Source organism: Condylura cristata, unplaced genomic scaffold (assembly GCF_000260355.1).
Source record: "Condylura cristata isolate star-nosed mole 26May11 unplaced genomic scaffold, ConCri1.0 scaffold00012, whole genome shotgun sequence".
NCBI classification, from domain to species: domain Eukaryota; kingdom Metazoa; phylum Chordata; class Mammalia; order Eulipotyphla; family Talpidae; genus Condylura; species Condylura cristata.
This window is the reverse complement of record NW_004567113.1, coordinates 32,955,639-32,968,363: the sequence shown is the minus strand read 5'-3', so window position 1 is coordinate 32,968,363 and position 12,725 is coordinate 32,955,639. Positions and strand designations below refer to the sequence as shown.

The following is a 12,725-nucleotide window of genomic DNA, read 5'->3' as shown; positions in this document are numbered from 1 at the left end:
AGCTGGAAATGTAGTGATCCCTTCTAAAGCTTCAAGGTAGTAACAACATTCCCTCACCACAAAGGAATGACATTAGAAATCAATAACACATTCCAAAGCAAAAAGCCCTACTATCTGTAAATTTTTAACCTTTTTTGTGTAACTCAAAGAAATCTAAATAAACATAAAAAATATCTAGAAAATAATAAGGAAATTCTGACATTAGGACTTCTAGTATACATTCAATCAGTACTTAGAAATAAATCCATAACCTTATTTTTATATCAATAAACAAAAGAAATACAAAGAGTACATCCAATCAAGATGCTATGATAAGAACTAAAAATTCAAGAAAGGAAGATAAAGATATTCATAAAGGCAAAAGAGAAAACAATAATATAAAAAAATTGAAATACAGCTAGCAATTAAATTCAGACCTAGTTGTTGAGGAAAAGCAATACAATAGATACACTGTCTATCAAAAAATTTCATGAGGATCCAGAAAAAAAAATTAAAAGAATTTCTTGACTCTTTACAATAAATTTGAAAATTTGAACAAAATAGATAATCAACTAGGAAAACATGAAATTTATCAAAATTGATTCCAGATGAACTAGAAATTGTACTGGATATATTATTAAACAGAAAAAATAAAACAGCTACAGTTACAGATTGTGATGTTACCAAATCTTAAATTTAGGAAGCAGTAGACTGAGTAAATGCTTTCAGAATATATATAAAAAGGACAAAAAAATTCTAAATTATACAAAGTGAGCTTAACATCAACATGAAAAACAGCAAATACTCTGGGTAAAAGAGAAATCTACTATCATATTTCACTTGTAACTATGCAAAATCCCCAACTAAATATTAAGAAACCAAATCCAGCAGCGCAATAAAAAGTAACTACACCATGAGAGGAAGAACTGCATTCAGGAATATAAGAGCAATCCAATATTGAGGATTTTATTAATATAATTCATCATACTAATAGATCTGATGTGAAAAATTCAATGAATGTCTCCATAAATGTTGAAAAGTATTAACAAAGTCAATCTCTAGTATCAGATTTTTAAGATTCTTGCTAAAAATAGGAATATATGTGCATGTCCTTAACACTATAGCACGTTGGCCCAGGTCCAAAGTCATTGTTATGTGGCAATCTTTCCAACCACAGTCAGGAAAAAAGAAATGTCCACTGTCAGCACTGGTATTAAATAGTGTCCCAAGTTTGCTAGCCAGTACTGTTAAATGAGAAATTTAGAAAACTTGCAAAATTTAGAACCAATGTTAGAATTTTGAAAGGAGTTGAAATCTTCACTGCTTGCTCCTGCTATGATTACAGATATAAAGCCCAAGAAAATTAGCTGAAAAACTACCACAAAAATATTTGACTTCACCAAAGTTGTCAGTTACAAAATTCAAAATTAATTCACAAAAATCAAGAACATTCATATGTAAAACAACCAGATACCTAATTATAATAGCAATAAGAAGATTAAATGCCTTTTTAAAAAACCTTGAAGATAAATGTGCACAGCAAAATTAAGAAAATATTTAAAATGCTCCTGAAAAATTAAAAAAAAACATTTGTTTTCCTCAGTGGGTCTCTAATTTAACTAGATTTACTTTTGTTTAAAAGGGGATATAATGTTTTTTCTACATGAATAATCAATATATGGCCCTGAAAAACTGGCCACAAAACCCACTGATTGCCGCATTTTATATTCATTAACAGCACTTAACAGCACTACTGACATCCTATCAATTGTGAGATGAGCAGCAAAAGCCCAACAGAGAATTTTGCAAAGGTAGAGAATAGACAGTGCACAGAAAAGGAAATACAAATATACAAAAATATGCCTAACATTTCCAGAATAAGAGAAATGCAAATTAAATCCACAGAGATGAGATGTCAGAAGGAAAATTTCCAAGGGTTTCATTAAAACACGTGCTAGAAAGATTGTGAAGAAGTAGGCATCCTCTTGCATTTCTAGTAGGTACATATGATTGGTATGACTCCTTTAGAGACCATCTTAATGCCTATGAAAATTAGAAATGTCCAATCCCTTTGAGGCCAAATGCCCACTTTGGAGGATTCTGTCTGTGAACAACACACTCGTATAAATGGGAAAAGAAATGTGTCTGGGTGTACCTGTGTCAGCTTTATTTTAATAGCAAAGGACAGTATAGCACTTAAATTTCCATAGTGAAGGACTTTGTTATACATTCAAGGTAAGAAATACTACCTAGTATATATTTACACACACACAGGTGTAAAATAAATGAGACACTGTAACTGATGTGGAACGTTTATATGTGTCTAATGAGGAAAGACTATAACCCTAAGTGAAAAAATTACGTACACAAGGATGAATACATTGTGTTACCAGTTGTGTAAAAATGTAACATATTTGTACTTGCTTGTGAATGTATTAAATAGCTCTGAAAAGTCACAACATTCACTCATAGTAGCTTGTCTGTGGGGAGGGAAGTCGATGACTTGGGGGTGAGAATGAAAGAAAAATTTAAAACCTTTTGATTCCGAACTATACAAACATGCTGAGGGTGGAAGTAGAAGGAAAAAAACTCAACCTTTAAGATACCCCTATGAATATTTTATGCAATACATTTGAAAACAAATATAAAATAGGCAAGTCTCCAGCTAAGTATAAATTATCAAACAGCTCGAAAAGAAAAGGAAATTAAATCAGGAGTCAAACATCTATCTGTTTGAAAAAGCAGTATGTCCAGACTACTTTACAAGAGTTTTATTTAAGCTTCCAGGAACAAATAACTTCTACCCAATATAAACTATTCCAAAGACTGGAAAAACGACAAAGCCCCAGCCCCAACTCATTTTATGAGTTGTATTTTATGCTAGTATAACCTTTATACCAAAGCTGGACAAAGAGAACAGAAAATTGGAAGCCAGCCTCTCCTGTGAGCAATACAGGACAAAGCTAAGTAAAATACTAGGAAATTCAAACCTCTGATATATATTTCAAGTGCTCCATGACCAAGTAGGATTTAATTACAAAAACATATAAATTACAAAATACTTTAAGGTATATATGAAAATATGTATATTTTTAAAATAGCACACAAACACACACATTTCAAAAAGATTAAAGACCTAAATGTGAAAAGAAAATTTTTTAAATAATTCAAAAGAAAATTCCTTTTCTCACTTCAAGAAAGAAAAGACTATCTTATATGGAACAAAGGAAAAAAGCAGAAATCATAGAGCAAAATGTTGAGAAATTTAATATTTTTGAAATTTCTGAATAAGAAAAAGCACTGTAAAGTTTTTTAGAGACAGAAACCAGAAAATAGTTGTAACACTCAACTGACAGAATATTGGTATTCAGAATATATTTTAAAATACAGGTTAATACGTTTAAAACAAGCAAGCATTGTAGAAAAATCAGTTAATAATATTAGCAGGCATGTAACAGCAGAGAAAACTCAACTAGCCAACAGAAATACATGGAAAGTATTCAATTAAACTGTGCAGCAAGGAACTACATATTTTAAAGTGTTTAGGTATGCTTCAATACCCCTAACTCACAGAGCATACACAGTGTTGTAAACCAATGTTACAGCAATAAAAAATAATTTAATTTTTAAAAGTATGTGCAACTGACTTTTTCATTGCAGACCTGATTATTTCTCACTCACTATTTCTCAATTTCCTAAACATCTAACAATAGTGCTTAGAGACACATGTAACTTTACTCAGTTTCTAGTTTTGACTCTTACCTACATTTAATATTTTCTGTCAGTTGGAAATTTAAACTCTATGCAGTTTTGGTTTGTTTGACCTATATGAGCAGTTTTGATCTGACTTTGATGTTTTGGCTACCCTGCTCTTCCCTTTGGTCCCCAAAAAACAAAGTTTAGCACCGTGCAATTTTCTACATTTCTATTTTTAATGAGTCTAAGCTAAGTTTATAAGGACAGAGTGTGTGTCTGATGGACTTTCTTTCAAAAGTACAGGGTAACTCCGAGCTTGCATTTGGGAGTATCTGAAGGAGTTTCAGCACTTGGAGCTAAAGTCTTTAAGAGAGAATTTCTATTAACAATGATACAAGTTAATAGAAAACACAATCAGAAAGAAATACATCTACTTTTATACTCTGGTTTCTCCTCAGAACTTATAAATCTTTCACTTTTTACAAATATATCCAGTTTACAACTTACAAAAAGGCTGTGGTAGAAATGAAGTTGTAATATTTTGAATAAACAAACAAATAAAACCCAGGAACAAATAAAACATTCTAGTTGCATAAAGATGTTCTAATGTACCTCTCTTAAATTTTAGAAATATTTCATAGATTTCTTCATGTACAAAATAAATTACCTCTTGCCTCAAAAGACATTCTGCCTGATTTCTGGTAATGTTTCTATGGTACCACCTGTAAAATCAATAAAAATCATTTTTAAATTTTTTTTTCCAGGAAAAAAAATGCCATTTCCTTCATTTTAAAGAACTTATTACAGAATTAATTTTAGAAAGTTGAATTTTCAGTTTAGATAAACCATTATCATGCAATAATTACATATAAAATGTATAATATATGACTACAGACAATATTACGTGTCAATTAATTTAGCTTACGACAGTTTTATTAATACAAATCAACATCTAGTTTATACTACTACAGCTTCATTCAAATTTCTAACACACATAGTATATAACTTTGAATAATTTAATCTCCTAAAATTTTCCACAAAATTTATTTCACCATGTTCAATAAACACTTCACTGAGCTTCAGTAGACAAACTAAAAAATAACTATTTCTTTCTCTCCTTGTATATTTTTACATGTGCTATGTTTTCCTTTCCAAAATTAAAAACCACTGTAAATTATTTGATTCTCTTAACCAAGTTGACTTCTAGTAAAGTTACTGGTTAGTAACTGTAACAATCAGTACATCACCAGATCCAAACATCCTCTCACCCTCATCATTCTTCTCATTTCTCCCCATTCACTAAGTATCTGCAACAATGTGATTTCTTTCCTCAAATTCATGATTTCTGCCTCTAACCTTGCTGCTTCCTCTGCAAAAACCTGTCATTAGTGATTTTAAAATATCGAAGCTACACACAAGTAAACACATGCATGTTTACATCATTTGCTTTAAAGCGGTATTTTGCTGTGATCACACAAGTCAGTCAACAAATGTACAGGAAAGTAAGACCATGATAAAACAAGGAGAGGCAAATAAAATGAAACAACTTTCATTTGAAAATAAGATTTTTAAGGGAATAAATCTAAGATTACCAGAACCACTATTTTGTGGACAGTAAATGGAAGAATGCAAATACAACCGTGCACTGAGTCACAGCAGGTGGGTCAGAAGGTAGTGAAATGAAATTCATACCAGACTTTGAACATGGAACTATCTATACTCCTGTGGACTTCCCCTAACCGTCTGTTGCAGAAAACTGCCACTAAACTAAAATGGTCTAGTATTCAAAATATTAATGTACTCAAGTTAAAAAGAACTTTAAAAAAGATGAGCCCTAGAAAATAAGGGAAGATTATAGAGGCTTCTAGATAATGCCATTGATTACTCATCCCTAGTGGAAAAAATAGTGATTATCATGTTAAACTGAGTATCATCAGCATTTCCTAATTCATATTAGAGAAGGATATTTCAAAATGAGTCTGAGACTTCTAGAAAGAGGAAATTCTTTCCAAGTAGTAGAGGCAGTATTAAAAACACAGGAACCAGTTTAAAAGGGCTCCCATTGGCAAAGTTGTGGAGTTTAGATGTTAAAAGTAGAATAATGATTTTAGTTATTTAGATACATTGAATCTATAAAACACCAAGACTGAGTAATGAAAGCTAACATAACCAGTAAGAATGGCACATCTTAAAACAACTAGCAACAACAAATGTTGGCAAGGATGTGGAGGAAAAGGAACTCTCCTGCACTGCTGGTGAATGCAAACTAGTGCAACCACTATGGAAAACTGTTTGGAGGTTTCTCAATGTATTAAAAATGGAATTTCCATATGACCCAGCAATCCCACTCCTTAATCAACTTGTATTTGCTGCGTGACTCTCAAAGAGGCACCTGTCTTGGTGACAGCCACTTGCTGGAAGCATAGGCTAATTGCAGAACCAGTGAGCGCTGACACGCAAGAGGCAACCATATTCAATTTATAGAAGACAGCACTATTCCCAGCGTTACCACTTTCTACTTGTAAACTCAAGGTTCAGCCTATGTTTCTGATCTTCAGAATGAAGGCAAAAGATGTGATTACTGAGCTCTGCTTCATCTTCCATGTCTTAATTACAACAAAAAATAGATTTCTAAGTAGAATATCAGAAACTATTCCAAATGATAGCATTAGCTTAGTTCTCATCTTCACCTATTCTAAAACATTTCAAAACATGAGCCAAAATATGTGTCTATAAAGTGTCATTTACCCCTAATTGAAAATTTGATGTCATTTTTAATGTAGTTAACTTTCCATTTAGGATGACATAAAGTAAAACAAGTACAAGAATGGGTGTTTGGTTTCAAGCTGTTGCTATTAGAAAAAAACAAAGCCCAAAAGTGGCTATACAAAACAAAACAAAAAGAAGGTTATGATGTTTCTGAATCAACCATTGTAAGGATCAAAGATCCCTTAAGCTGAGACTGTCAAATGTGTTACTTTCTTTTCCTTTGCAGACCTAAAATATTATCTATCTCTCTATATATAAACTGCAAAAATGAACCTCATTTTCACAGATTAATAATGGGTCATATCTTGGAGAGAGACTTACTCATATATTTCTAAATTGGTTAGCTTGTTTTCCGTCACATAGTTGCTTGGGATTAAACCTTCATTCCTACAATAAGAGACAAAGCAAAAACAAAAGGTTTGGCATATTTGTGGCATTTTTATGACAACAATCTTCTTAAAACCTTGAACATTTACAAGAGAATCAAATTCATTTTATTGATTAAATTTCTAAAAGAAGAAAAAAGTTTTCCTTCAAAATCTGTTTGATAAATACTAAGATTCAGGTTTATAATGTGAGTAGTTTACGATGTTTTAGGGCACTAAAATCTTTTCAAAGATTTCACATGATGATGGTTACAAACACATCAACCACAAAGTTATTGACTTGATGTTTTTTAATTGCTGTAGAATGTCCCAAAGAGTAAGATATTCTAGACTGGTTATATGCCTATTACATCAATGCTGTAAAGAAATACTTGAACATGACTTCTTGTGCACAAGAGCATTTCTCTAAAACAGAGACCAAACAGGGAAATTCCTCGGGCACCAAATACATGTATCTTTCAGTAGATACAGCAAGTTTCCCTTAACGGAGGATATACCAGTTTACAAACCCATCAACAGGCTGGGGACTTCTCTTTTCATACATCTTAACTGACATTTGAAATTATAAAGACCCCCCCAAGAACATATTAGTGATAAATAAAAGCAAATCATAGCATAAAGCATACATAAAGCCCAAGATTTAGGTAAATTCAATCTGTAAAAAATACTGTTATAGCAATACGTGTATGAAAGTTTGCTTAAAGTGAAACGGAAAGATATGAATAATAGTCCTTAGTTTGGGGAAACGGAGTAGGTTTGGAAGCAGTGGCCAACCAGAATTCTGGTATTATATATCACATTTTCATATTACAAAAAAAAAAAAAAACCTGTATTCATTAACATTAGTTTAAAATTATTCCATTCTTTTTCTTTTTTATGTCTGAGGCATGCCAATGCCTCAAACCTGTAACAGTGGCCTTTGACATTCTTGAACCTACTGATACCTGTCCTACTCCTGAAAATGCTCCATCACATAAAAAGCCTAAACTCAGGACCGATACAAGAGCCAAATCATCAGGAAAATATCATAAAGAGGGAAATTATGTAAGTTAGGTACTTCTACTACTTAGATACTTATAATCTCAAAATCTTGGCAACTATCAGAATCAATGACAGCATTCTCTCCCTCAGCCCAGAGACTCAGCCTTCTCCCTATCGAGGCCTGCAGTCAGGCATCAATAATCTATAGTAACTGACATGAGTGAGTCTGTCTGCCTACCCAGCATCTTCTTTCTAATCCAATTCAGCAATACTCCAGTGTTTACTTCCAAACGAGTCATTGTAGAAGTAGGAAAATAATTCAGATACTGTTTTGCTTTGATAATAGAATTTAACAGAAAAACAAGTCAAATTACCCCCCCCCAAAGGGTGTAAATCAGCATAAAAATTTCCTGGCAGAAATTATTATTTCCATTTTACAAATAAAGAATGGAAAACTCAGGGAGGTTGATGACTTGCCCAAGAACACACCAATCAGTGGCAGCCTCGAGAAATGAAGCTAGTTCTGGGAGTCTGCCTAAACATGCTACTAGGATGGTCTCTCATACCCATGGGGAAATGCAGAGACAGGCTTTAGTGCATGCAGAAGGAAGAAGTATAAGCCTGGAGAAAAGGAGCCACTAAGCAGAGCCTTCCTTATGATTGTGAAGTCTTCGAGGATAAAAGAGCAGGAATTTGATAAAGACCAAGCAAGCCATCCGTCTTACCCCAAATGGTCTCTTGCCTTCCACCAGTGAGGGTTATATTTCTCCACGATTAGATATTCCTCTGCTCTCTTTAATGCTAAATTACAGGGCTCTCTGGGTGCAAAGTCATACAGGGCCTTGACTTTTATCTTCTCTTCAACAACCACGGATGGTGGGAGTGGAGGCAGAGGCTTGCGTTTTGACGGTTGTATATGACCCCTGTTGGACTGTAAGAACCAAGGCATAAGTTGCTGCATTATTGTTTCAGTTATATATCCTTAAAAAAGAAAAATAGTGATGTAATATATTTGCCTGCTACCTCTGCACCAAAGCAGGGTAGAAAACAACATAGAAGATCAAACTAACTTTTGAATCCCGCAACACATCATTTGTAAATTTTGAAGATGGCAACTTCTCTTATAGGCCTTGCATTTGATTTTTTTCATGTCATAATTTTAAAATTTGCCACCTTCCCCAATAGTACTATGTTGTTTTAAAGCTTTGTTTCTCTTGGGAAAAGAAAAACAGCCCTTCCATTTTTGGTGCCCTGAGCTTGTGTCTGGGTTTGCCACCCTTCCTTGAAAACTGGGTTTTCCCCAACACTGAAAATTAGTCCTGGTTTCAAAATGGCAGTAGTCAGAGTAAATTTTTTGTTTGTTTCCTTATTCACTGTCCAGTTTTAAGTTCTGGGATAACTTGTGTAGGCTATGTTAACTCATCTTTTTCTCTATCACTTTGTTCTAGAACATTCATTCATGAAAATGTCTATTTGAACACATTACATATGTACCAAGTATGAATATTAAGTGCAGGACATTTCAGCAAACAGAAACCCATAGACCCTTTAATTGTAAGCTTTATTTGCCTTTCAGTCCTCTTCAAAATAATACTTACTTTCTTCTTACTTTGCAATTCACAAAACCACTGTCTCGCCCGCGGACTGTATTCTTCTGAAACTTCTTCATCTCTACTCAGGCTTATTTGTGTTTTCATTTGTCTGGCATAGAAAAATAATCATGTTACAAATGGTTATTTCTATTTAGGTTCTTTATAAATCCACTGGATGATCACAAAACTTGATGAAAAATTCAACTTTCTTTCCTACTACATTTTTATATAGAAGATTTCCAAATTCCATTTCCTTGGGCAAGATACTATCTCTCCGAACATAACTTTTCTTACTGGGGAACGAGAGATGCTAAAAACATACAGAATTGCTATGCTGAGGAAACATGTCACAGACTTAGTACAGCATCTGCTGCATATTATAAAACTAGAGTTGCGGTCATGAAAAACACACTCTGTGTTAGCAATGTTTATCATTTTATATACATTTTCTCACTTACGGTCTCTACTACTATAGTAGATCTGGTGTTGTGATTAAGAGCACAAATCTGAATCCCAGCTCTACCATTTCATAGTGAGGCTTGAGGAAGCCTCAGTTTCCTCATTTATAAAGTAGAAATGGGGGTGGGGATCCACACACGCAGACACTGTGGTTTTGAGAGTTACTTGAGCTAGTAAAACTCAGCCTCTTGACGCCGTCTGACATTGAGGGCTCTCCCACTAAATTGTAACTGACACAATTATCATGGAGCCTTCAGTTTTTATCCCCGTACACAATTAATTACTGGGCACCAAAGTATAAAACACGTTGGCAGTTTGGGAGAAATATTCAAATAATTATAACAGGAGTCTTGCCATCTAAACAACATACTTAAAAATATATTAAGTAGAGAACTAAGCCACAGACTAGGGGAACATAATGGGAGGAGGAAATATATCCAAGAGACTCAACAAGGATCTAAGGTCTGATATTTGAGCTGTAGCTTTAAATGAAAGGATTTTCAACAGAAAGAAAACAAGAGAAGGATTTCCCAAGCAGATACAACGAAACATGGATGTTAAATAGGCAGAAACGAAACAGAATAAAGTAATTTCTTCTCCTTTTTTTCAAGATTTACTTATTTATGCACACAGAACCCGGATACCGCCCAGAGGTTCAGGGACGGTGAGAGGATTCACCAGAGACAGAGTAGGGAGCAGAACAGGCAGATCAACGAAGTACACTGCTGAGGGGAGCAGCGGGCAGGTCAGGAGAGGTCTGCCGCGCCCTGTGGGTCAGCTCCAGGGCTGGGGATAGAACTTGAACAAAGATGGCCACCCATTGGCTTAGCTCCGCAGTGCCCCGCTCCAACCCGCTGTGCCACCAGAGAGGGACCAGAATAAAGTCCTTTCCAAGAAGTTGCCCTTGGAAGCAGACTTACCGCTTCTGCAGGGAGCAGCAACAGCAACAGCAGAAAATCGACTGGATGGTATTATCTGAAAAGCAGATCATTTTCGGCTGTTACAGGGCCATAATATTGGGTAGGTAAGGCTGGTGGTGCTATTCCAAAGGGGAAGTCCCCAAGGCCAGGGGTGAACTGAACGATTATAAAGCACACAGAGTCTGCACTCTGCCCTCCTTGACTGGTGGAAGGAAAAGCACTGTCACTATAGCAAAGTAAGTTCCTGGCACGCTGGCCGATGTGGTTTCCCTTCTCATGTCTTCTCCCCAGGTCTGGTTTGTGCATTTCCTTCGCGTGCAGGTGATTGACCATTGTATTTGATCAGCTAATAAATGCGTAGAAGAATATGAGGTTAAAAACCCTGTTCTCATAGAAAATCAGTTAGCAGGGATTTTGAGTTAGGTCCATCTTTCTTGAGTATATTTTAATATCTATTTTTTATAAATGTTTTATATTTCAGTATTTGTTATATAACTCAATGTGTGGTTTATATTTATTTTATTTTTATATTTTGCATATAAAATACACCTATATTTGTTTGGCTTTCAGTTTTTCTATAGGTTAAATCCAAATATAAGTTGAATATTTAAAAGAAGAACCAGCTAGTTAGTAAATCTGAGTCATGCTTATACTTTAACAGTGAGACTCAGTCAATAGTTTGTTGAAGTTATATTATTTACCTTTATTAAAGATCATAAATATTGAATTTATAAAAGATGTTTTTTGTTCAAGTAAAATCTGCATTTCACTATCAGCTGTGTCTCATTCATATCAACATCCCAAACTGAAATATTACTAAGGAACAGAGTACACTGACTTAGTTTCCTAAGTCTTCGTTTTCCTATCTGTAAAAACAAGAAAAGCATTCCTACATCTTTGGAGAAGAGTTATAGAACAGAGGTTAATCGCTAACTTTATGAACTTGGGCAAAGTAATTAACTATTCTGTGTTTCTATTTCCTCATTTGCAAAATGGAAAAATAGGATACTTCACATGAAAGGCTACTGTGAAGATTAATTGAATCAATTCATGCAAAGCACCTAGGTCAATGACATGTATGTAGTAAGAGGTTAATCATGATCCATTCTTATAGAGTTGTTGAGAAGATTAAATTAAATATCATCTGTAAAGTCTTTGGAACATACAATTTAGCCCTCAGCCTTCACAATATGCCCCCAGAACAAGAGCTGAAATGAAAGTCCATCGACTATTGTACTAAGACAAGAAGATGTCAATGAAGTCAGACTTCAACCTGAAACCTAGTACATAAACCATTATTAGGATTTTTAAAATAAGGTAGAGATGGAAACAAGGAGAAAAGAAGAGTAATATTATTGCTACAATCCCACCTCTGTGAGGTCCTGAGTCCTAGGATGATGATCAAAAAGGTCCCTATCCAGTCCTTGACCCCCTAGGATATATGAACCTCCTTCTATACCTGTTGATTCAGTGATCCACAGAGTTCCTGAATGGCCAAATGGCATCTCAACTGCTAGCACAAGATTCTCTTCTTGAGCACTAGAATCTTCAATGCCACCAAACCCAAAGTGTCAGGGAAGGTGAACAACATTATTCCTTTGAGTGTGTACTTTTAGCAAATTATGAAAAAATATATTTCTGTTGTTTTAAGTTACCAGTGTTGTAGTGCACAAAGCATATATTTGTGTTCGAAAAGAATTCATTTTAAATATTTTATTAAAAATTTAAATCTAGATTGAAAAAACAATATTACAGAAAGTTTTTAGGTGAAATGGTGAGAGGATCCACTCCAATCCCCTCTCCTTAGTTTTCAGATTTATAGATCCTGGGTATGGGGGAGCAATGTCATATTTGCTGCTGGTTTAAAACATTTACTGCATCCTAGAGGACACCATTCCAGGTTTACAGGATGTTGACTCCCAGCTATCATAGTAATGTAAGCT

The 12,725-nt window shown here is 34.4% G+C and overlaps 1 protein-coding gene across 1 annotated transcript in view; it reads right to left on the bottom strand.

The window, feature by feature from the left end:
* The window catches only part of TXK (TXK tyrosine kinase), a 29,903-nt gene extending 19,050 nt beyond the window's left edge, over positions 1-10,853 (bottom strand). Inside the window, exons 1-5 of the mRNA XM_004681307.1 lie at positions 10,783-10,853; positions 9,410-9,512; positions 8,537-8,742; positions 6,766-6,831; positions 4,343-4,397 (exon numbers count right to left, since the gene is read on the bottom strand). Coding sequence (XP_004681364.1) covers positions 4,343-4,397; positions 6,766-6,831; positions 8,537-8,742; positions 9,410-9,512; positions 10,783-10,853 — 501 coding nt within the window. The remainder of the gene's footprint in view (positions 1-4,342; positions 4,398-6,765; positions 6,832-8,536; positions 8,743-9,409; positions 9,513-10,782) is intronic.
* Between the last annotated feature and the right edge of the window lie 1,872 nt (positions 10,854-12,725).